This window comes from Mobula hypostoma, chromosome 5 (genome assembly GCF_963921235.1).
Source record: "Mobula hypostoma chromosome 5, sMobHyp1.1, whole genome shotgun sequence".
NCBI lineage: Eukaryota > Metazoa > Chordata > Chondrichthyes > Myliobatiformes > Myliobatidae > Mobula > Mobula hypostoma.
The window spans coordinates 47,004,108-47,030,457 of NC_086101.1; the positions used below are offsets into that span (position 1 = coordinate 47,004,108).

At 41.4% G+C, this 26,350-nt stretch overlaps 1 protein-coding gene across 6 annotated transcripts in view; it reads left to right on the top strand.

Moving 5' to 3' along the window:
• pibf1 (progesterone immunomodulatory binding factor 1) overlaps window positions 1-26,350 on the top strand; it is a 180,361-nt gene that overhangs the window by 60,953 nt on the left and 93,058 nt on the right. For all 6 annotated transcript variants that reach the window (XR_010018032.1, XM_063048444.1, XM_063048441.1 and 3 more), the window contains exon 10: window positions 12,091-12,189. Coding sequence is in view for 5 of the 6 variants with exons in the window: in XM_063048444.1 (XP_062904514.1) it covers window positions 12,091-12,189 (99 nt within the window). In the remaining variant the exon portion in view is untranslated. The remainder of the gene's footprint in view (window positions 1-12,090; window positions 12,190-26,350) is intronic.

Sequence of the window (26,350 nt, forward strand, 5' to 3'; positions counted from 1 at the left end):
ATACAGAGTGGTTGATATCTCGAATGTACCGTCAGAGAAGGTGGTGCATTCAGATACATGCACAGTGTTTATGAAGTATCATTTTAGGAACTTCAGAAATGTTTGTAATAATTTAAAGATAAAAGGATGTAGCTGAAGTACAGTACTTCAAATTAAGGTATGGAGGTTGATTTTTTTTTCTGTCAAGTATTTATTCTGGACATCCAAATTATTTTATTCACAGTGCTGCACTGAATTCTTAATTTGGAAAATTCCAACACATTTGTATGTAAATAAATTTAAGGACATGAAGAAAATTTTCATACCCTGAGGATCAGTGAGGATTCGTGCAGAAAGAAAAAAATGCTTCGAATTTCAGGTCAATGGTGTTTTTAAAATGCCACTAATTGCTAAGTGTTTGTGTCACAGTCTCAATGTACTGTGAAAATCTTTCTGCATAATACTTGCTGGTGAAAATATAAAATTAAATCAGGCACAAGGAACTTAAATGTTGCCTCAAAAACCTTAATCGTGCATCTTTCCCAAGTTTCAAAAAGCTCCAACCTTTGCTCTGGCACAGTATACCCACTATTGAAATTTTTGTGCAAGTACTTCTTTCACATCTAGACTGGATTATCTTAATATTTTATTATCTAGTATAATCATCTGCTCTAAATTTCAACCAGCTCATGTTACCCATGCCCTATCCAGTGAAGATTTTCTCAGGAGGTCATTATTTATCCTGCAACAAACATTATTAAAATGACAGACTATCACTTCTTGGCCCTTCGTGAGACTAAGGCAGTGGTCCCCAACCTCTGGGCCGCGACTGATACCGGGCCGCGAAGCATGCAGGGGTGCAGCGGTAGCCGGAGTGCACCCAGCACATCTTTAAGAAAAAGCCGAAATAAACAAGCTAATTAATTAGGTGCCGCCCGGCACGTAAATATCGGCCCAGATCAGAGGCGATTGCGGATTTCACTTGTTCTACGCGATGTTCACTCCTCTTTCCAGGGCGCTGGAGCCTTTAGCTGTTCCATTGTTTGATCAATTTAAACGCCAGCCCAGACAGGTTGAAAAGACAAGGCTGTTGGGATCAAGGTGACATGTTGAATCTGCACAAACTTCTAATAAAGTATAGGTGCTGCCGTGCTTTCTTTGTAATGACAGTTACGTGCTGGTCCCAGGACAGATCCTCTGACACTTTTCAGAGAGAGGAATGTCAGTCCTTAATGCTGAAGAATTTAAAGTTATTGACTCTCTCCACCTCTGTTTCTCTAATGAAGACTGGCTTCTGGGAGGCACTTAATTAGCTTGCTTATTTCGGCTTTTTTCTTAAATATATGCTGGGTGCGCTCCGGCTACTGCTGCACCCCTGCTACCGCTGCACCCCTGCATGCTTTGTGGCCCGGTATTGGTCCTCGGCTCGGAGGTTGGGGACCACTGAACTAAGGGATGTCCAGATAGAAGCATGTAAAATTGTAAGAGACATTGATAGAGCAGATAGCCAAAATCTCTTTTTCCCATGGTGGGGCTATCAGAAACAAAAGGGAAACAGTTTAAAATGAGATGAAGGAGTTTTAAAGGGATCTGAGTGGTAAGCTTTTTTACGCTGAGTGGTTGATATCGAACGTACTGTCAGGGGTCAGAAGAAGTGATGCATTCAGATACATGCACAGTGTTTATGAAGTGTTTTGACATACCCTTCTCTAAATATCTGATAGCTGCTTAAACAGGCAGGAGATAGAAGATGATAATCCTAATGCAGGCAAATGCATTTCTTGTACATGGGTGAACAAGTCGGCATAGACGTGGTGGGTTGATGGGTGTGTTTCTGTGCTGAGCAAATCTATGACTTTGTTAAATGCATGTTGGCTGCTACATGTCATGTATTACAGCATATCCATTTGCAAGAGCGTTTCATTGTCTGTGAAATGATTAGAGGCATCCATAAGGCATAGTGTAAATGTTTCGAAAGTTTCAAAGGTACATTTTGATGTCAGAGAAATGTATACATTTTGCTGCTTTCAATCTTCTGTCTCCCACGACACATCAATTTCCTGCGGCTGCACCGACCTCCAGTCTGCCTGCTTCCAGAGCCACGAAATCCCGGAACCCTGAAGACACACTAATCTTCTAGGCCACGTCCTTGGCATATTGAATAGCAGCTATTTGTGAGACCCCAAGAGCGGGTCCCATTCCTGTAAAGAACCGAAGTCAGCGTGTAACTCCAGGTCAGGGTCTTCAAAAGAGCCCTGAAAGGGAACATTAGAGATATTAAAGATAGAAATAGAGCTGTTTCTGAAGATGTAAGCAAAGGAGTCGCCATTAGGCACCATCATTCTCCTAAGCTAAATGTCAGTGGTTCCCTGTCTTTTCACCTGCAAGCTCGTTCCTATTGTCATATATTGGCTTCTAATTTTCCCAATCTTAAACTTAGATTTGTCAATCGCCTTTTTATTGTTAAACTTTTTCAGCTCCATCTGTTTTTATCCTCTGTTTTAGCACCAGTGCATCCTTTTCTCCTTTCGGTCAGGGTCTATCCAAACCAGAAACCCTGGATCAAAAATTCCGTGCGCTGCACTTAACGCACGAGACAGAGCTTTTGCCGCTGGTGACCACCAGGAACTCAAGGAATGCAGCTACAATTTGCACAAGTCATCAAGGCAGCAAAACGACAATACAGGGACAAGGTCCAGATGCAACTCTCCACCATCAACACATGCAGTTTATGACAAAGTCTGTACACTATTGCAGACTTCAAGCTAAACGCAGCGGTGCTGCCAACATTGCTGCCTCTCTCCCAGATGAGCTAAATCCTTTTTACACTTGGTTCGATGTTGCCAACACTGAGCCCCTGAGGAGAGTTGCCAATGCAACCTGCACCTCGGTCATCTCTGAGGCTGAAGTATGCAGGTGCTTCCAATGAGTGGACAGCCGCAAGGCTGTGGGACCAGACGACATCCCAGGATAGGTACTCAGGTGTGCGCAGCACAATTGGCAGGTATGTTTACAGACATTTTTGATCTCCCTCTCCCAGTATAGAGTGCTCTCCTGCTTCAAAAACATCCACCATTGTCCCTGTACCTAAAAAGACCAAGGTAACATGTCTGAGTGACAGGCATCCTGCCACACTCACCTCAATAATAAACAAATGCTTTGAGATGCAGGTCAAGGACTACATCTGCAGCATGTTACCACCCATACTGGACTCACTACAATTTGCCTACCGACACAACTGATTGACAATAACCACAGCTCTACACACTGTCCTTGCACACCTGGAGAAGAGGGGTGCTTATGTGAGAATGCTGTTCTTGGACTACAGTTCAGCATTCAACACCATAATTCCCTTTGGGCTTGACAAGAAGCTCAGCGACCTCGGCCTTCACCCTGCCTTGTGCAGCTAGATCCTGGACTTCCTGTCAGAACGCTGGCAGGTGGTAAGAGTGGGCTCCCTCACCTCTGCCCATCTGACCCTCAACACAGGAGCCCCCCAGGTCTTTGTCCTAAGCCCCTCCTTTACTCACTGTATACCCATAACTGTGTTGACACACACAGCTCCAATCTGCTAATTAAATTTGCAGATAATGCTACATTGTTTGGCCTTATCTCAAATAATAACGAGGTAACCTACAGAGAAGAAGTCATCACCCTGACCCAGTGCTATAAAGAAAACAGCCTCTCCCTCGATGTCACAAAAATGAAGGAGCTGGTTGTGGATAACAGGAGGAATAGAAACAGGCTCACCCCAGTTAACATCAAAGGATCTGGAGTTGAGAGTGTGAACAGCTTTAAGCTCCTCAGTATACACATCCTGCTGGTCTATACATAACAAATGTGTGGTGAAATAAGCACAACAGTGCCTCTTTCACCTCAGACGGTTGAAGTTCAGCATGAGTCCCCAAATCTACAGGGGTACATTTGAGAGCATCCTGACTGGCTGCATCACTGCTTCACTGGTAACTGTACTTCCCTCAATCGCAGGACTCTGCAGAGAGTGGTGCAGACGGCCCAGCGCATCTGTGGCTGTGAACTTCCCACTATTCAGGACATTTACAATGACAAGTGCTTAAAAAAAGCCCGAAGGATCATTGGGGACCTGAGTCACCCCAACCACAAACTGTTCCAGCTGCTACCATCCATGAAACGGTACCACAATAAAATCCAGGACCAACAGGCTCTGGGACAGCTTCCACAAGGCCATCAGACTGATTAATTTACGCTGACACAATAGCATTTCTAATAGTCATAGTCATAGTCATACTTTATTGATCCCAGGGGGAAATTGGTTTTCGTTACAGTTGCACCATAAATAATAAATAGTAATAGAACCATAAATAGTTAAATGGTAATATGTAAATTATGAAATAAGTCCAGGACCAGCCTATTGGCTCGGGGTGTCTGACTCTCCAAGGGAGGAGTTGTAAAGTTTGATGGCCACAGGCAGGAATGACTTCCTATGACACTCTGTGCTGCATCTTGGAGGAATGAGTCTCTGGCTGAATGTATTCCTGTGCCCACCCAGTACATTATGTAGTGGATGGGAGACATTGACCAAGATGGCATGCAACTTAGACAGCATTCTCTTTTCAGACACCACCGTCAGAGAGTCCAGTTCCATCCCCACAACATCACTGGCCTTACGAATAAGTTTGTTGATTCTGTTGGTGTCTGCTACCCTCAGCCTGCTGCCCCAGCACACAACAGCAAACATGATAGCACTGGCCACACCAGACTCGTAGAACATCCTCAGCATCGTCTGGCAGATGTTAAAGGACCTCAGTCTCTTCAGGAAATAGAGACGGCTCTGACCCTTCTTGTAGACAGCCTCAGTGTTCTTTGACCAGTCCAGTTTATTGTCAATTCATATCCCCAGGTATTTGTAATCCTCCACCATGTCCACACTGACCCCCTGGATGAAAACAGGGATCACCGGTACCTTAGCTTTCCTCAGGTCTACCACCAGCTCCTTAGTCTTTTTCACATTAAGCTGCAGATAATTCTGCTCACACCATGTGACAAAGTATCCTACTTTGTTTATTTCTAAGCTATATTGACTGTCCTGTTGTGCATACTATTTATTACAAATTACGATAATTTGCACATTATGTTACGTCTCTGAATGTACAAACATTTTTACTCCTCATGTATGTGAAGGATATAAGAAATAAAGTCAATTCAACATTATATAATACCCACCCAATACACATTCACATTTCCACCTCACTTGACTACTTAAAGAATTTCCTTAAAACAAGTATACACCTGATACGCTTGCCAAAGGGTTTCCTGCCGAAGGGTTTTGGTCTGAAATGTCGACTGCTTTTTTCCCATTGATGCTGCCTGGCCTGCTGCGTTCTTCCAGCATCTTGTGTGTGTGTGTTGCTCAGATTTCCAGCATCTTCAGATTTTCTGTTGTTTGCCAGATAAGCTTTTCATCATCCCTCTGAATAGCTTCTCCTTTTTTCTCAAGGTCTCCTCCCTTGGGAGGTCTGGCATAAATGGTTGAGAATAAACCTCTGTTCGGCAACCAAAGAATAATTTTCTATTTTACCCCCTCTGAATGTTACCACTGGTTCTTTTTATAGCTATTGATTTTCATATAAAGTCAAAAATTAGTACTATCTTCAGTGCTAACCATCAAACCACGCCCTTGAAAATTGGAAGAGGATGCTGCCATCTATAGCAAGGCTGCGCTTCAACTTAGTGTCGACTTTAGTTGTAGAAATTGATCTTGTGGCTAGTATGTTGATTGATTTCTGGGATATCCAGCAGAAACTGAATGCTTTTGCTTGGTGGCCGAAATGGGTCTGAGCAAAAGCAATCATATGCCCAAATTTTCTTCCACCATATATTTTGGTTTCTGCATCTTTTTGAAACCCTAATCTCATTTCTGAAAACAGGTATCTGCGATTTTTTTGAACATCCATTAGTTTTCCTGGATATTGATATTCACAGTGCTCAACGTTATGAAGGATTTATAGAGTAAAACTGGAGAGTAAGTTCCAGTGTCCTCGTGCGTAGTTAAATATGTTGCTGTTGATTTGTGTGCACTTGCATATGCTGCACTATACCAGGATCTTGGCAAGAGAATGTTTCAGTAATTGCCCACCAGATGCTATCTCAACGCAGCAGCAGAGATTCGGTCAATATCATTCAGGTTTAACTGAATGTTTAATACTGTAATATTTTAACTACCAAACCTCTCTGACAATATGCACTTAACTTTAGAAACATGAATTCTAATCCAATCAAATTTAAATTAATGTTGGAGACTTGATACAAATTGAAACCACTTCCTTTGCTTTGTCTTTCTGCATCTTTTAACATTCTCCATTTCATGTTGTTTCAATTTGCTTTCTATATGTAAATGTTTTTATTCATATTTTACCATAGACCTTTATGTCTATTTGTTTCCTTAGAATTGTTTCAGAATAAATATTGTAAAACTACTCTATTTTTAATCCTGTTAGCACTCTCTAAATATCATTTATGGCAATTGCACAGGGACAATAGTATTTTTTGATGTTGGCAATATTTATCCTTATCATAAACATGAGAAAGTCTGCAGATGCTGGAAATCCAAAGCAACACACACAAAATGCTGGAGGAACTCAGCAGGTCAGGCAGCATCTATAGAAATGAATAGATGGTCGAAATTTTGTGCCGAGTCCCTTCTTTAGGACTGAAAAGGACGGGGAAAGACATCAGAATTAAAAAATGGTGGTGGGGGGAGGGTGGGTGTAGAAGAAAGATAGCTGAAAGGTGACAGAGGAAGTTAGGAGGGTGGGAAAAGTCAAGGAGAAGAAGGCATCTGATAGGAGAGGAGAGTGGACCATGGAAGGAGGGGACCCTGGGCTATGTTCCCTCTAAGCTGTGCGCGTGTGTGCACGCACACGTTTTTCAACCAGCGCACAAAGGAAATTAATGTGCGCACAAAAGGTTAGTTACCTAAAACAGGGGTCCCCAACCACCAGGCCGCGAGCATGTGCTACTGGGCCACGTGGAAACTATATGATTTGGCGATATAAAACGATATGAGTCAGCTACACCTTTCCTCATTCCCTGTCACACACCGCTGAATTTGAACACCCACCCCCCACCGCCTGTTGGCCGGTCTGCAGTGCGCAAAAAGTTGGGGACCCCTGATCTAAAATAATGTAGTAATTAATAATTATACTTATTGAAAATAATCTTTTAGCTAAATGTTTCTGTTAACTAGTTAGTTGGTTTTTCAAATACCACAATGCACGTCACTAATTTATGTCACCTCGCCTGTCCTGTTCCGGTTTGTACAGCTGCATCACGATGGCAGCCATCTTTGGTGGACAGTGTTCATATCGTAAAGTTTACAAAGATCTGTTTCAAATCCTGTAGATAGCTTACTAAGTTTTTATTGGAAAAGATCAGTCAAATGACCCTGTGGTTAAATACTGTCACGAGAAATTGATAAACATCACATACAAAGTAGCTTTACAGGTTTTAGGTGATATCTTTGATGAACTGGCTGCACTGTGCAAGATTCTACAAAAGAGTGGCCTGACACCAATTGATTCACTTTATTTTGCGCGAGGCAAAATTAACAAGATAAGAAAGCAGTATCTGGGAGACGACGTTTCGTGGAGTGACAAAGTTAAAGTTTTGCTAAGCCAACAACGTGAAGAAAATGTCACAGTAGATACAAGTTCACTGTTGACTTTTATAAATAGTCTTTGTGTTCATTTAGAAGAAAGGTTTCCTGAAGATGAGGTACAAGAATGGTCAGCTTTTGATTTCTCCACAATTGCAGATTGTGACTTCACATTTGATGATGAACAAGTTAATGCCTTATGTCTAGATAGAGTTTACAAAGAATGGGTAAATGCCAAAGACAGGAGAGAGAAAAAATAACTGAGTGACTTAAATATGTATGTTATTTTGTCATTATTCTGTGCAGTTTTATGTCAAATATTTTGTAAACCTACATAAACTGTCCCGTGTGCGCATTCAGCGCACACATACTTTTGTCACAGGAAAAAAAATTGCACAACATAAGGTTTTTGCACACACTGACTACAAAAAATTAGAGGGAACATTGACCCTGGGGGAAGTGATAGGTAGGTGAAAAGAGGTAAAAGGTCGGTGGGGAATGTGGCAGGGGTGGTTGATTTTTTTTTACCAGAAGGAGAAATCGATATTCATGCCATCAGGTTGGAGGCTAGCTAGATGGAATATAAGATGTTACTTCTCCACCCTGATGGTGGCCGCATCTTGGCAAGAGGAGGCCATGGACCAACATGTCACAACAGGAACGGTAATAGTATAACTCCTCAGATTAAAATTCTACAAATATATATTTGCATGCTACAATAATGTACTTATGTTTGCAGCTACTGCTCTGTACATTCAACATTCATCACATATGAATCATTTTCTCTGATGCTTATCGTGTGTTGATATACCTTTCATGTTGTGGATTTCTTTAGAATATTGCTTCAGTTCTAATATGTTACCATACAATTCTTTATGAACGCGGTTTATGATTTTTTATGCTTCAGTGCTAGGTTTTACCTTTTATGTAAATGTTCTGCTTCCATGGAAATAAGTTCCAAGGCATGATGATAGTAATCTCAATGTTTTGTCTGATTTGATGTGTCAGAGCATTACTTTAGTTTGTTATTCTGCTGCTTGCAGTCAAGAGCAACGAGATGAATAATAATAATATTGCTTCCCATATAGTGTTCCTATGAACACACACCACTCCTTATGGAGGGATCAGAAGTAGAAAGAGTGAGCAATTTCAATTTTCTTTTTAAAAATAAATTGAACAGATGTTGTTTCCAAATCATTGTATCATTTCTTGCATTGAATTCCATGGAAAAGTGCAGCACAATCGAAAACCATTTAATGCAACTCATTCTTACCAGTACTCGTCTTTCCACAAATGACTTGCTTAACATGGTACACACTTCCCTGATCCCTTGTAGGTTTGTTGAACCACCCCCTTGAGAGCCTATATGTTATCCACCTCTGTCATTTCTTGTATACAATCTCTTTCTCAGGGTAAATTGTTGTGAAATTTCATTTCCTTAATATCATTTTATAGTAATATAAGACTATAAGATATAGGGGCAGAATTATGCCATTTGTATGTTATTTTATAGTATAGTATGTTTATATTTTATGGTAATATAAGTCTATAAGATATAGAAGCACAATTATGCCATTTGGCCCATTGTCTGCTCTGCCATTTCATCGTGGCTGATCCAATTTTCCTCTCACCTCCAATCTCTTGCCCTCTTCCCTTATCCATTCATTCCCTGACCAGTCAAGAATCTGTCACCCTCTGCCTTAAATATACATAAAGACTTGGCCTCCACAGCTGCCTGTGGCAAAGAATTCCACAGATTCACCACTCTCAGGCTAAAGAAATTCCTCCTCATCTCCATTCTGAAAGGATACCCTTCTATTCTGAGGCTGTGACCTCTGGTCTTAGCATCTCTGACCATAGGAAACATCCTATCCACATCCACTTTATCAAAGCCTTTCACCATTCAAAATGTTTCAATGAGGTCACACCTCATTCTTCTGAATTCCAGTGAATACAGGCCCAGAGCCATCAAATATTCTTCATCCTCCAATTTTGCATACTTGTGGAAATACAGTACATCCTTTGTCCCTACCATCAAAAATTTCATTAGTTTAACAACTTTGTTGTCAGGAGTAAAAAAAAAGGCATCCTGTTTGCTTTTGCATTGTCTAATGCTGAAAACAAATTATATAAAGAATTTTCAGAAGTAGGAGTGAAGTAGATAATTTCGCCATTTGAGCCTGTTCCACCAGTCAACAAGATCGTGGCTGATCTCCAATATTATAGTCGTTTTCTAGTATTGTCCTGATAGCCCATGATTTTTCTTAATATCAAAAAATCTAATTGATCTCTTTTTTGATTGAACTTAGTGACTGAGCTTCTATAACCCACTAGGATTGTGTGAAGAAATTTCTCTGTACCTTAGTCCTAAATGGTGTGTCCCTTATTTAACCCTTGGTTCTGAACTCCTGAATTTAGGGAAATATCTACTATACCTGCATCAAGCCTGTCAAGCCCTGTAACAATTTTGTAACTTTTTTTCATTTCTCTAAATGCTAAGGAATACAAGATGAGCACACATTAGCTCTTTTTCACCTTTTGCTTTCATCTCTTGCTTGCAATAAACCTCACTGCCTCTTTAACGATCTCATTAATCTATTTCTCTATTTACAGTAGCTTCTGTGTTCAGAGCTCCAGTTGTTCTGTTGCCCACTTAAAGTTCATTTATGATGCTGTTATTACTTACTAAAATGTAACTTTGTTGTACTTCATTTGACATTTTTATTCCAATGCTGCAGAATTAATGTTTCCGTGTGATTTGTGCATTCAACTCAGTAATGATTATCCCCTGAAATATTACAGTTGGCAAATTTGCAAATTGTGTTTTGATTTTACGACCAAGACTATTTATTTAAATTGCTGGTGACAACAGTCAGCACAGATCCTTGTGGGATTCCACGTTTGACTTTTGGTTAATGTGAATGGGTGCTTTTTTCCAGTTTTCTGCTTTCTGTCTTGAGAGTTAAGCGGCTATCTGTTCTGTTAGCGGTCCCTGACTCAGTCATTCGGTTGCCGACCATTCCTTTACTGACTGTTACATTGAATGTAGGTGTGGAACTCAGCTGACTAAGCTAGGTTGAACAAGTTCTTTAAAAAAATTAAAACATTTTAAAATTAATTTCATATCACTTCACAACCTAGAATCTCATTCTTATCCACCAGGAAATTAAAATTTGCGGGGTTAGGTGATTACTTTCAAACAAGTTCATGGCTGATGAGGCTCATAGAGTAGAAAGCTTCAAGTTCCTAGGAGTGAACATCACCGATAGCTTGTTCTGGTCCAGCCACATACTGTAGATGCCATTGTCAGGAAAATTTACCAATGCTTGTGTTTCCTCAAGAGGCGAAGGAAATTTGGCACATTCCTGTCAACCCTTGCTAAATGTTAATGATGCACCATAGAAAGCATTCCATCTGGATGCATCATGTCCCAGATCCACAACAAACTGTAGAGAGTTGTGGGTGCAGCTCAGCACATCACAGAAAGCTGCATCCCCTCTGTGGACTCTACCTACACTTCTCACTAACTCAGTCAACACAATCAAAGACCACACCCACCTTGAACAAGCTCTCTTCTCACCCGTCCCATTGGACGCAAAATACAAAATTCTAAAAGGCGCCTACCACCAGGCTCATTGACAGCTTCTATCCCACTGTTGGGACTATTGAATAGTTCCTTAGTACAATAAGATGGACTCTTGACTTCGCAGTCTACCTTATTATGATCTTGTACTTTGTTCACCTGCACTGCACTTTCTCTGTCATCATCATCATCATCATCATCAGGTGCCGTGCCCAGTTTGAGCTTTGACTGCCATGGCCCATACACTCCTGTTTCAGGTCAAGTGGATCAATTCATTGGTATTCATTTCCAGTTCTCTGGCTGCTATCTCCATCATCATTTGTCTTTATCTTCCTCTTTCTTTCTTCCCTTCAATCTTTCCCATAATTACCGTGTATTCTAACTCCTCTTTCCTAATCACATGTCCAATGAAGTTATGTTGCCTTTTCATGATCTCATACATTATTTCTCTTTTTGTGTTTGCTCTGTTCATGACATCCTTGTTAGATATTGGTTTCGTCCATGATATTCTTTGCATCCTCCTCAAAAACCACATCTCTGCTGCTTCAATTCGTTTCCTCATGTTACTAGATATTGTCCAACTTTCTCCTTACCTGTTTCAATTTATTCTGCATTGTTACTGTTATTATGCTTCAAAGCACTGTGTAATGACTTGATTTGTATGAATAGTATGCAAGACAGGCTTTTACCCTACCTTGGTACACATGGCAATAATAAACCAATTTCAATTGTACAGCTTATTCTAGTATGCATCTCTGCCAATATTTTATGGGGACAAATATTACTTATATTTGAATTTCCTAATGTATGATAGTTAAAAGATATGAATAAGCTTTCAAGAAAATATATTTCCATTTGGAGTTTTGTTCTCACTGCTTGAATTCTTCTGATTTAGAAATTTAAGAGAAGCAAGGGACAATGCAATTGCAGAAAAGGAAAGAGCAACTGAAGCAGAAAAGGATGCCCAAGCAAAATATGACCAGCTTCTAGAACAGTAAGTTTTATACTTTGCAAATTGAATATACAGAAAATTTAGCATTCCTCTGTTCCCTGTTAGCTAAAAATAGAAAAACATTTAGACAATAGGTCTAAATGGTAATAGGTAGTGACTTTCATGGTTTCCACTATTGAAATAACTTCAGTCCAGGTGATTTTTGGAATGTTATACTGAAGACATTTTTTTCCATTTTGTACCAGGTGTAATTCTAGTGATAATTTACATTTTGCATGTGAACATACAGTAGCTATAAGCTATTACTAAGAATAATGATCATTGTTATAGGTCAGGATATCAAGACCATAAGATATAGGAGCAGAATTAGGCCATTCAGCCCATCAAGTGTGCTCTGCCATTCCAACATGGCTGATTCCGGATCCCATTCAACCCCATATGCCTGCCTTCTCGCCATATCCTTTGATGCCCTGACTGATCAGGAAACGATCAACTTCCACCTTAAATATACACAGTCTGTGGCACAGCATTGCACAGATTTACTACTCTCTGGCTTAAAATAAGTCCTTCCCTCTGTTCTAAAAGGTCACCCCTCAGTTTTGAGGCTGTGCCCTCTAGTTCTGGACCCCCCCCCCCCACCCCACCATGGGCACCATGATTTCCAATTTTGTTGCATATAAAATAAACTTTTATCTAGAAACAATACCCACTTGAACATCCACCAGAAATTAGGTACTTCCTGGAAGACCAAAGTATTCATGTTAGATTATGATGTACTGTTAAGGCAGCTGTGGAATGCATGGTATACCAATACCACATTAATTCCCAGATAGCAGGGTTCAAAGGTTCAATTTAATGTCAGGGAAATGTATACAATATACATCCTGAAATGCTTTTTCTTCGCAAACATCCACAAAAACAGAGGAGTGCCCCAAAGAATGAACGACAGTTAAATGTAAGAACCCCAAAGTCCCCCTCTCAGATCTCCCCTCCCCCGTGTAAGCGGCAGTGAGCAACAATCCCCCCTCCCTCCACCGGCAAAAAAAAACAAGTACCAGCACCGCCACTAAGCATTCAAGCGTGAGCAAAACAATAGCGAAGACACAGACTTGCAGTTACCCCAAAGGCTTCACGTTTCACCTGCCATTCGACATACCAAAGGTTCTCTCCCTCCCTAACAAGGGAGAGGGAGGTGTCTCCATTTTCCCAGCAAGCAGGGAGACAGAACAAACAACTTGCTGGTTTACGATGTTATGAGTCTGATACGTGGCTTTTTCCGAGCTCTGTTTCCAAAGATCACCAAGATCTGGGTCTTTGGACACACAGCAGTAGATTTTCCGACTCCCCCGATGGCATACGGGTCTCCTGCCGTGACATCAACCCTCGATCTGCCCATCTCCAAAGCCCCAAGATCTTAGACTTCCAGATCTGAACTGGACTCTCAGGCCGAACCCTTGGCGTGCTGAACAACGGCCAGTCCTGAAACCCTGAGAACGGGTCCCATTTCCGCAAAGAACTGAAGTCAGCGTGTAACTCCAAGTCAGGGTCTTCAAAAGAACCCTGAAAGGGAAAAATAAAGATATTAAAGATGGAAATGGAGCTCTTTCTGAAGATGCCAGCAAAGCGCCATCTTATCTTCGCTCCGCCTATGCAGGGAATCTAAGGAGCCATTGTACTGTTCCGATGCAGCAATGAGTCATGCAATGATGAGCTGTACAGACCAAAAGTAAAACAGATAATACTACAAACACTCAATGGGTCAGTCAGCAGTTGCAAAAGTAGAAAACAGTGTTTTTAGGTTGAAAGCCTTTGTCAGAACTCTGCACTTGAGAAAGCAAGTTATCTTTAAGTTGCGAAAAGAGAGCTGTGGGTTGAGAGTTAAGAAGGGAAATGATAATGGGCACATTTCTGAAACATGAGTCCACGGTTCTCCATGTTCACAGACCCAGAGATTAATGGGATCAATGGAGTCATAGAGCACCACAGCACGGTTCGGCCTATCTAATCTGTGCTGAACTGTTATTCTGCCTGTTCTCATCAACACACCTAAACCATAGCCCTCCCATTCTTATACTTATCCACACTTATAAAATATTAAAATTGAGACACATCCACTATGGCTGGTGGGTAACAAGAAAGCAAGACAACAAAGCAATGTGTTTAAACTTAAATGCAGCTTGGAGATGTTGCTGAAACCTGAAACTAATAAAGGAAAATGTTAGAAATGCCCAGCAGATCAGTCAGTATCTGTGGGGAGAGAGAGCCTCAGTTAAAGTTTCAAATGTTACAGGTAGATACTGTGTTCCTAGAGTCACAATGAGCCAAGGCAGGTGTTTGTTCATCAACCTAACATTCAGTTTGACTGGAACAGTTTAGGAGATCACTAGCAGAGATCAGAGTGGGATGAAGGGTTAATGTGGCAAGTAGCAGGTAATCTTTGCAGACTGTATAGAAGAATCATTGGAACTCAGTAAGTTTGTTTGTTAAATGTTAAGAATGGTCAATGTATTCTCGGCAGTGTCGTTCCAATGACTTTATCTCTCACAGGAGTTAACTCCGCGATTTGCACTAAGGCAGATAACTTTGTTCTTTTGTGTGTTACACCTACAAAATCTGTCACTATTAAGAATGACTTTGTCTCGCTCACAGTTCCCCAATGAGGCCTATATTTGCTATGTGTGATCATTCCACAGGTAGTCTGTTTGAGCCAGAAGTACTTCTTTGAGTCTGACTGACCAAGACAGCTTCTCTTCCATTACTGATGTTTGTATCACTCTCTCTTCATCCTCATTGAATACTATTCAATTGATCACATGGTTCCTGATTGAACCATGTGATCAGAAGGATAATCACAGTCAGTCATATAAAATTTACCAAGATTCACCATATCATTGTTCTTTAATGCACTGACATGTACACCAGCATAGACAAGTATCTTTACTGATGTGTTCTGCTATCAAGAAGAAAGCTGATTCTAACTGTGAAGCTCTATGCATCAATTGGTCACAGCCTGCTCCTGTCCTAGCTCTGTATGAACGCAAACAACAGGAATTCTGCAGATGCTGGAAATTCAAGCAACACACATCAAAGTTGCTGGTGAACGCAGCAGACCAGGCAGCATCTCTAGGAAGAGGCGCAGTCGACGTTTCAGGCCGAGACCCTTCGTCAGGACTAACTGAAGGAAGAGTGAGTAAGGGATTTGAGAGGGGGAGGGGGAGATGCAAAATGATAGGAGAAGACAGGAGGGGGAGGGATAGAGCCGAGAGCTGGACAGGTGATAGGCAAAAGGGGATACGAGAGGATCATGGGACAGGAGGTCCGGGAAGAAAGACGGGGGAGGGTGACCCAGAGGATGGGCAAGAGGTATATTCAGAGGGACAGAGGGAGAAAAAGGAGAGTGAGAGAAAGAATGTGTGCATAAAAATGAGTAACAGATGGGGTACGAGGGGGAGGTGGGGCCTAGCGGAAGTTAGAGAAGTCAATGTTCATGCCATCAGGTTGGAGGCTACCCAGACGGAATATAAGGTGTTGTTCCTCCAACCTGAGTGTGGCTTCATCTTTACAGTAGAGGAGGCCGTGGATAGACATGTCAGAATGGGAATGGGATGTGGAATTAAAATGTGTGGCCACTGGGAGATCCTGCTTTCTCTGGCGGACAGAGCGTAAATGTTCAGCAAAGTGGTCTCCCAGTCTGCGTCGGGTGTCACCAATATATAAAAGGCCACATCGGGAGCACCGGACGCAGTATATCACCCCAGTCGACTCACAGGTGAAGTGATGCCTCACCTGGAAGGACTGTTTGGGGCCCTGAATGGTGGTAAGGGAGGAAGTGTAAGGGCATGTGTAGCACTTGTTCCGCTTACACGGATAAGTGCCAGGAGGGAGATCAGTGGGGAGGGATGGGGGGGACGAATGGACAAGGGAGTTGTGTAGGGAGCAATCCCTGCGGAATGCAGAGAGAGTGGGGGAGGGAAAGATGTGCTTAGTGGTGGGATCCTGTTGGAGGTGGCGGAAGTTACGGAGAATAATATGTTGGACCCGGAGGCTGGTGGGGTGGTAGGTGAGGACCAGGGGAACCCTATTCCTAGTGGGGTGGTGGGAGGATGGAGTGAGAGCAGATGTACGTGAAATGGGGGAGATGCGTTTAAGGGCAGAGTTGATAGTGGAGGAAGGGAAGCCCCTTTCTTTAAAAAATGAAGACATCTCCCTCGTCCTAGAATGAAAAGCCTCTTCCTGAGAGCAGATGCGGCGGAGACGGAGAAATTGCGAGAAGGGGATGGCGTTTTTGCAAGAGACAGCGCGAGAAGAGGAATAGTCCAGATAGCTGTGAGAGTCAGTAGGCTTATAGTAGACATCAGTGGATAAGCTGTCTCCAGAGACAGAGACAGAAAGATACAAGTGCTACACATGCCCTTACACTTCCTCCCTTACCACCATTCAGGGCCCCAAACAGTCCTTCCAGGTGAGGCATCACTTCACCTGTGAGTCGACTGGGGTGATATACTGCGTCCGGTGCTCCCGATGTGGCCTTTTATATATTGGTGAGACCCGACGCAGACTGGGAGACCGCTTTGCTGAACATCTACGCTCTGTCCGCCAGAGAAAGCAGGATCTCCCAGTGGCCACACATTTTAATTCCACATCCCATTCCCATTCTGACATGTCTATCCACGGCCTCCTCTACTGTAAAGATGAAGCCACACTCAGGTTGGAAGAACAACACCTTATATTCCGTCTGGGTAGCCTCCAACCTGATGGCATGAACATTGACTTCTCTAACTTCCGCTAGGCCCCACCTCCCCCTCGTACCCCATCTGTTACTCATTTTTATGCACACATTCATTCTCTCACTCTCCTTTTTCTCCCTCTGTCCCTCTGAATATACCTCTTGCCCATCCTCTGGGTCACCCCTCCCCGTCTTTCTTCCCGGACCTCCTGTCCCATGATCCTCTCGTATCCCCTTTTGCCTATCACCTGTCCAGCTCTCGGCTCTATCCCTCCCCCTCCTGTCTTCTCCTATCATTTTGCATCTCCCCCTCCCCCTCCCCCTCCCACTTTCAAATCGCTTACTAACTCTTCCTTCAGTTAGTCCTGACGAAGGGTCTCGGCCTGAAACGTCGACTGCGCCTCTTCCTAGAGATGCTGCCTGGCCTGCTGCGTTCACCAGCAACTTTGATGTGTGTTGCTAGCTCTGTATGAGATCATTTGGAAAAGATGCTTAAAAAGAAGTTTAAAAAAATGCACTAAACCATGTGGTTTTGTTTCTTAATCCAAACCTTACTTCTTGAAAGAAGATGTAGTCTAAATGGTGATAAAGATACTGGCATACTAGATATATATATAAACACACATACACCCTATCCTCATTATATGTGTCTTCAGACAATGCAGATTCACAGTTATGCGTCGAACCTATTTCTACCAACTTCTCCTTATATGCGTCCAAAACTCACAGTTATGTGAGGTTGTTGGGGCGAGAAGCACCACTTTCCCGCCAATACAAATCACATGCGCATGCCTCACAGTCTCACTCCCGCCAGCCTCGCACTGGTTTTGGCAGCGTGTGGATGTGCGATCTTGCACTTTTAAACTTTAGTTGTTATTACCTATGATGCACTGATTTTGTGCTTGAAATATTTAACTATGCCTCTTAAGCGTCCTATGTCAAGTCCAGGGAATCAGCCAAAAGGCAGAGAACCGCTTTAACAGTTGAAAAAAAGTTGGAAATTATAAACAGGGCAGTGTCAGGTGAAGGTAACACAACTCTAGGACGCTACTTCGGCCTGAGTGAGTCCACGATCAGAAACATAAAGAAAAATGCTGAGAAAATAAGAAGTGCAGTGATTGATTCATCACAAATGTCTTCAAAGATTGTTACCAAAGTGCGTAAACCGATTATGACAAAAATGGAGAAAATGTTGGGTTTGTGAGCATGAAACAAAGAAAAAAACAACACTCAGTTCCAATCATCTTCGTGTGAAAGCTTTGGAAATTTACGGTTGCCTTTGTTCAGAGGCTAGTGAGGAAGTCTCAAGTGATATTGGTAGCTTTAATGCAAGTAGGGGATGGTTTTCTAAGTTTGTTAATCATCACAGGCTTCACAACTTAGCTGTGCATGGTGAGCAAGCTAGTGCTGACCACGAAGCTGCTGAATGCTACCCTTTGCAGTTGCGGGATATGATAGCTGAGTTAGGCATCACACCAAAGCAGGTGTTTAATATAGATGAGATCAGGCTTTTTTGGAAGTTTGGAACGGAGTCAGCATTTCAGTCGTTCCCTGCAGTCAATCCTTCTTCCCGACAACCAAATTTATGCTGAGAAGCAAAATGCTGCCAAGCAAACAACCCTCACCACTTTCTTCAAACCGGTGTTATCTCCTGCTGCCGGCAGTTCTGAGAGTTCTGTGAGTCTTCCTTCACCCTTTGCTGCCCTTGATGATCTTGACGACCCACAACCATCCACCTCATCCATGTAAAGCTGCCCGACACCACTGCACAACCACTCATCTCCCGGAGCCAACACACCTGCCACTGTTGGTGAGTACTGTACACCCTAGTATGTTAACTTTCTATGATTTATTATATTGAATATTACCTTAAATTGATGAAATATGATATGAATGTTGCCTTGTGGTACTGCTTTTGTGTCGTATTGGTATGAAAATGTGAATATATTACAGATAAAACATATTTAGGAAGCCCTCCAGAACGCACCCCTATTTTCTCCATTTAAATAATTATTCACATTATGTGTTTTCCATACTATCTGTTGACTGCGAGGAACGTATCCCCCGCATATAACGAGGATAGGGTGTATATAAAACACTGCCCATGAATGGTGGGATCAAAAACCTCAAAAGCTTCATTGATTTTTCCATCATTGAAGTCCTTTCCTTGAATTCCACCATTTGTTGCTGAGATGGTCTTGCATATTCAATTCACTTTTTGATGTGTCTTGATGCTATGAAGTTTCTTTCAAACTCTGGGACTGTATGTTGCTTTTCGACTTTGTATCTGTTGACTATACTAATAGTATTAGTTTGTTATTATGACATAATTCTGTTGTCTGGCATTGGAAGGGAAATTGCTTGTTTAAAGTAATTTTATACCATTAACATGGCAGCACAGAGTTTAAATTTTAACTTTGAATGTTCAATTGGAGAAAAAAACAAATGCTCTAATATTCTGTTGGCTTTTATCTATCATTAGAAATCTCACGGTTAAGAGAATCACACAGTGTACATGCTTTGAATATGTATGGAGCCCTTTTTTTTTTAGCTCTGTCACCAACAATATGAGAAGTTGCATTCCCAGATGTCTGATCCTATCATTGCATTAATCATTAATTAAGGCATTTGTGAATAATTGAGTTACAATTTAAATGGAAATTTTTATACAGTTATCTTTTTCATCTACACTATGTCCTCGTTATTCATGAGGGATGGGAGAGGTAGTTCCTGTGAATAACAAGAAGCAGGTACTTCTGAGGCTGCAGTGATACACAGTAGTCAACCACTCCTGAGATATAAATTTTGGTGTGTAAGTCTGACCTTTTCAGCTTGTATATAAGACCACTGAGGTTCCATGCATCCTCATCTCTATCCTCATCCTTAGTATTGCCAGACCAATCTCCATCTGTACAGTGCCAGCACAAGACATGTAAATGCAATTCAGATGGTAAGCAGAGTTCACATAACAACCACCGGTAGGGCTCGGGAGGAAGGCAGGATGCTTTCTAACAGTCTTAGTAATGCACAGCCAAACCTCACAAGCATAAGATCCATAATATAAGTCATCAAATTACAGGGACTTAAAGGATTGTCTTTCTTTAAGATCATTCAGCTAGTCACTGCTGCTTCCGAGCCACTTATATTATACATATCGGAATTCCTCAGGTGAAACAGTCAGTACTGTATTCTTATCTGGCCACCATATTGAGCAATGGCCAATTTTATACCAACGGATCAGCTTCATTGAGCTAATTCACATGTTATACATCACCCATTGAAAGGTGGTGAATGGCAATTTTGGATTGATGTCAATATGTGAATGAATGAAATTGCTTCTCATGTTTAAACTTTGTTCCTGTATTCCTTTTTTCCTGCTTGTGAATGATTCAAATGCAGTACTGGAGAAATAATATAGAAAAAGAATATTAGTTAAGTGTAACATATGATTCCCCCCCGATGACATGCAGCTGATAGTGTCAATAGAATCAGGAAAAGGCAGGCTGATGACCATCAATTTTTCATTTGTCTTCTCAATGGTGGAGATGGATTATTAGCCAAAGGTACCAGAGAAACTAGCGATAAATCAAAAACGGAATCAAGTATGTGGTGTAGAAATAAACACAATGATAAATAAGCTGTTAATACTAGTTAAATACTAAGTCCTAGTGATTTCTACACCCAGGGTTATTAAAATAAGTGCTAGAGGGAATTGTGACGTTCTTAAGCACTCTTGATTCTGGAAACGTGCCCCTGATTGGAAAACGTCCAGTATTAATCCATTATTTCAGACCTGAGAGAGAGAAATAAACTTTATAGTTAACATATTTGTCAGTTGAGGGAAATGTACTATTTCACTTATTAAGAATACAAGTGTCCCCCGCTTTTCAAACGTTCGCTTTACAAAACCTCACTGTTACGAGAGACCTACATTAGTTCCCTGTTTTCGTTAACAGAAGGTGTTTTCACTGTGATGAAAAAAAGCAGCACGCTAAAAAAATCAGCGTGCGATAAAAGGCAGCGCGCGCCCCGAGCAGCCGCTCTCCCCGGATTCGGAACAGCATTCTAGCCGGCATTGCTTAAACACGTGCCTGTGAACAGCAGTTAGCAAGATGAGTTCTAAGTTATCAGAAAAGCCTGAAAGAGCTTGTAAGGGTGTTACACTTAGCGTAAAACTAGACATAATTAAGCGTTTCGATCGTGGTGAACGAAGTAAGGACGAAGTGAGTTTGGCTTGTGGAAGTTGACGAAGATTATATTGAAGAGGTTCTGGCATCCCATGACCAAGAACTGATAGATGAAGAGTCGAAGCAATTGGAAGAGGAAAGGATAACAATCAAAACCGAATGCAGTAGCGAACGGACCGAAAGTGAAGTCATCCAGGAACTGAACGTGAAGCACCTGCGTGAGATTTTTGCTGCAATGATAAAGTATGACTTTAATTTTGAAAGGGTACGTCGGATTAGGGCATATTTGCAGGATGGTTTGAGTGCTTACAAAGAACTGTACGATCCAGAAATGCGTGAGGCTAAGCAGTCAAGCAAGCCTTCCACATCAGCCACAGCAGACGACGAACCTGGACCTTCAACATCGAGGCAGCCAGAGATAGAAGAAGATGACCTGCCTGCCCTAATGGAAAGAGACAACAATGAGAAGACACCCCAGTGTCCCACCACCCCAACCCCTGGGCCGCAGACAGATACCGATTTGTGGAGAATGCAGCAGTAGAAGGGAGGCACCCAGCACATCTTTAAGAAAAAAAGCCGAAATGAGCAAGCTAATTAATTAGGTGCTGCCCGGCATGTAAATGTCAGCCCAGATCAGAGGCGATTGCCGATTGCGTCACCTCTGATCTGGACCGACATTTACGTGCAAGACGGCACCTAGTTAATTAGCTTATTTATTTTGGCTTTTTTCTTAAAGATGTGGTGAGTGCGTTCCAGCCACCGCTGTACCACTGCATACTTCGCGGATCGGTATCGGTTCGCTGCCCGGAGGTTGGGGGCCACTGTACCACCCCAACCTCTGACGACTCAGCCTAACACACCATCATCAGTATGCTTGGCGCTGTATTCCCAATTCTGGTAAGTGATACTACACTGTACATACATTATTTCTACTTTATATCGGCTTTGTACTTTTAGGTGTTATTTGGCATGATTTGGTAGCTTCATAGCTTACAAGTTACTGGAGAGAGTGTTTTTGCCGATGGTGCTTGCGCCGTGCTTCTGCTGACAGTGCTTACACGAGATTTTCGCTACGGAGAACAGTGCGGCAATGATTGTGAAAAAGTATTTCTACTTTATATAGGCTGTGTATTCATCATATCATTCCTGCTTTTACTATATGTTACTGTTATTTTAGGTTTTATGTGTTATTTGGCATGATTTGGCAGGTTATTTTTGGGTCTGCGAATGCTCACAAATTTTTCCCATATAAATTAATGGTAATTGCTTCTTCGCTTTATGACATTCTGGCATACGAACCGTTTCATAGGAACGCTCTACCTTCGGATGGCGGGGGAAACCTGTAGAACATTTGAAGCTTATCAGTCTGATAAACTAAGTTAAATTTTTAAGGAGGTAACCAATGGTGTTGATAAATCTGATAAGGACTTTAAGAAAGCATTCAATAACCTTCCATGTAATGAGAGTACCTGGAACTGGAGCAACCTATTAACTTAGAAAATTAGTCTGGAATTACCACAGTTGGAGCATGCACTCTACTTGGCACTAATTTATTGGTGCATATCCACAGACCTGTAATGCGGCTGCAGCCTGTAACTGTGGGAAAAGAGAGACAGTTTTAGTTAAAGTTTCAAGCCACAGTTTGATGTAGACTGAAGCAAGTTTAATACATTTTAGCCAAAAAAAAAAAGCCAGTAGGAATAGGTGAAGTCATCAATTTTAAGAAAAGTATTTTCTCTGTTAATGTGCTGATAGGTATAGGAGTTTAAAAAAAACAAACATCTGGAGCAACACACAAAATGTTGGAGCGACTCAGCAGGTTAGGTAGCATCTATAGAGAAGAATAAGCAGTCAACATTTCAGGCTGAGACCCTTTATCAGGACTGGAAAGGAAGGGGTAAGGTGGAGAGAGTGGAAGGAGTACAAGCTGGCAGGTGATGGGTGAAGCCACGCGAGGTGGGGGTGAGGGGAGAAGGTGGATGGGGGAAGGGGAATGTAGTGAGAGATGGGAGGTGATCGGTGGAACAGGCCAAGGCCCAAGAAGGAGGTATAAATCAAAAAGTGAGGAGTGAGTCACAAAGTCAAAAGCATAGAACAAACCTCGTCGGTCTACCAAATCCATACTGATGGCCATGCACTTGTTTACACTAATCTTTCAATAATTCCATTTATTCTCCCTCATTCCATCAAAGTAACTTGGTATTCATGCTCTTTTGTAGGAAAGATTGCCAAAATTCTACTACCTCTTTTTGTGTTAAAGATGTTAACTTCATTCCAGAATAGCCCAAATCAGATTTTAAGATTTGTCCTCTTTTTCTGAATCGCTACTTCAGGGTTAAATACTTTTGATATTAACCTCATTGCTTCCTCAGTATTTAAAAGCTATAGATTGCAATTTTATGTAAATATCTTCTAAAATGATTTCTCAACCTTTGATCTTCAAAGCTAAATTTCTGTAATCTTTTAAAGTATAGCTAGTCTTAATCAAGTGTTACTAAATTCTTCTTTACAAACTGACAGTTCTTCTGATTGGGTCATTTATAAAATTGATTTGTTGTTTGAAGTATTTTGTATGAGATATTCTAGAAAGAATAATAACCAGCTGGGCATCAATGGCAAACGTGGTTGAATATGTCTGTTCCAAGTTGGGAGCGTTTGGACTAAGAAGAGTAGAGCTCAGTGTCTTTTAGAGTAACATCGATTTGTCAAAGTGTAGTTCAGGGTATTGGAAAGAAAATCCCTGTCTATATTCCTGCATTGATTTATTATATGAGTCATGTTTTGAGTAGGCAATGTATCATATTTTATAGTCCAACCAAACAGTGCTGCAGTGCTATAATGATTATTGACAACATTTATGCTTGGTCTGATGTCAAAACAAAATGAAAGATAAAAGCCAGAATTTTTAAAATATCTCACGCTTTGGGGATGCAGCATTTGAACTGCTGCTTTTAACCAATTACTCACAGTGTAGTAACACAAAGGTTTCTGATGAGGAACTGGCATGTGATCACAATAATTTGGCACATCTATTAGAACTTAACTGTACAATTAACAGAAAAGATTTCCACCTTTGTAGTGGACCACATTACAGTGTTGCATGTGATTGGCTGAGGGGATTAAAGAGAGGGGAGCCTGGAAGACCAGGAAGTATTTTAATCCAGATCCACAGATTGAAATCCAGGGGTAATATGCAAATGTGGGTAATATGCAAATCGAGATGGAAGTGGTCGGTGTACGTGTGGCTGTTGCCAGGAAGAATACCAGACCAATGCTTAAAAATATTCAATCAAAACTTTGAAGTTGCTGGAGATACAAAACACTGAAAGCACTCAAGTCAGGCAGCATCAGGAGGAAGAGGAATAATCATTCTTGAGGTTACAAGTCCTTAATCATGGGGGGGAGGGGTGAAGAGTGGAGAAAACATTGGACTATCTGTGACAGAGCATAGATTATAATTGTCAAGGTAAAAATTGGCAGTTAATAAGAGTAAAGAAAAACAAATCATATTAAAACGGAAAGGTACGGACACATCTGAGGAGGGAGAGACAAGGAATGGGTGGTAACCTGAAATTATTCGACTCCGTATTAAATCCTGAAGGCTGCCAGCCACCCAGGCAGAAGATGCCTTGCTGTTCCTTAACCTTACATGAGGCATCGTTAAACTGATATAGAAGGATTTTAAAACCTGAGAGATCAGAGTAGGAGTGGGATGAACAAAACAAAATGACAGATTGCAGAAAGCTGGTGCCCTGCAAAGTGGGTTGTCCACTACAGAGGACACAAGATTGCGCAGACTGAATACAACACAAAACACAGCATAATGCTTAAAGAAATATTGTGACCCATCAAGAGATGTTGTTTAGAGACACAAAATATTGTTTGTGCTGGAATTTAGCATAATAAACAATCTGCTGGAGAAAGTCCAAATATGTTACTTTCTCCTCAATTCCTCTCCAACTCATAAATTAGATCCTCAGATGTTCCAACATTTCAGATATCTGAGCATGCCAAGATGTCCCAAAAATCATCTCCAATATCAGATGGTTCACAAAGAAAAACAAGCAAACATTCAGCCATGCATAAACCTATTGCTCTGTTGAGGCAACATTTTCATTATCATTCTTATATTTCAACTTCAATGGACATGCATTCGGAATCAAAATCAGGTTTACTATCACTGATATAAATTGTGAATTTTTTTATATTGCAGCTGTGGCAGTGCAATACATAAAAAATTGCTGCAAGTTACAATAAGAAATATATTAAAAAAACAAATAAGTACTACAAAAAGAGAGTGAGATGATGTTCTTGGGTTCATGGACTGTTCATGAGAAAACTGATAGCAGAGGTTTTAAAACATTGAGTGTGCGTCTTCAGGCTCTTGTACCTCCTCATGGCTAATATTAATGAGAAGAGGTCATGGGTCCAGCACGTAAGTGCCATTACAAAGAAGGCATGACAGCGCCTCTACTTCTTTGAAGTTTGCGAAGATTCGACCTGTCGTCTAAAATTTTGACAAATATCTATAGAGGCATGGTGGACAGTGTACTGACTGGTTGCATCACGGCCTGGTATAGAAACACCAATGTCCTTGAACATAAAAGCCTGCAAAAAAATACAGCCCAGTCCATCACATGGTAAAACATTGAGCACATTTACAAGGAGTGCTGTTGCAGGATCATCATCAAGGACTCATGCCATTGAGGCTATGCTCTCTTCTTGCTGCAGTCATCAGGAAGGAGGTACAGGAGCATTAAGCCCCACACCAAGTTCAGGAGCAGTTATTACCCCTTAACCATCAGGCTCTTTAACCAGAGTGGATAACTTCACTCACACCAATAATGAACTCACTTCAAGGATGCCCTGGACCTCAAGGACTTGGACCCTACAGGTTATCTTCTAAATATTTATTACTTATTTACTTACTATAATTATTATTTTACTTTTTCTTTTTTGCATTTGTACAATTTGTTGTCATTTGCGCATTGGTTGTTTGTCTTTCATGTGCAGTTTTTCATTGATTCTATTGTGTTTCTTTGTATTTATTGTGAATGCCCACAAAAAAAATCTCATCATCATATATGGTGACATACATATACTTTTTACTTTTAAACTTTCAAGAGGACACGTGCTGGATGGTGAGGGCCCTAAATGATGGATGCAATCTTATTGAGGCATTGCCTTTTGAAGATGTACTCGATGGTAGGAAGGCTAGTCCCCGTAATGGAACCAGCAGAGTTTACAACCCTTTGCAGCTTTTACTGACATTGTGCATTGCTGTCTCCAT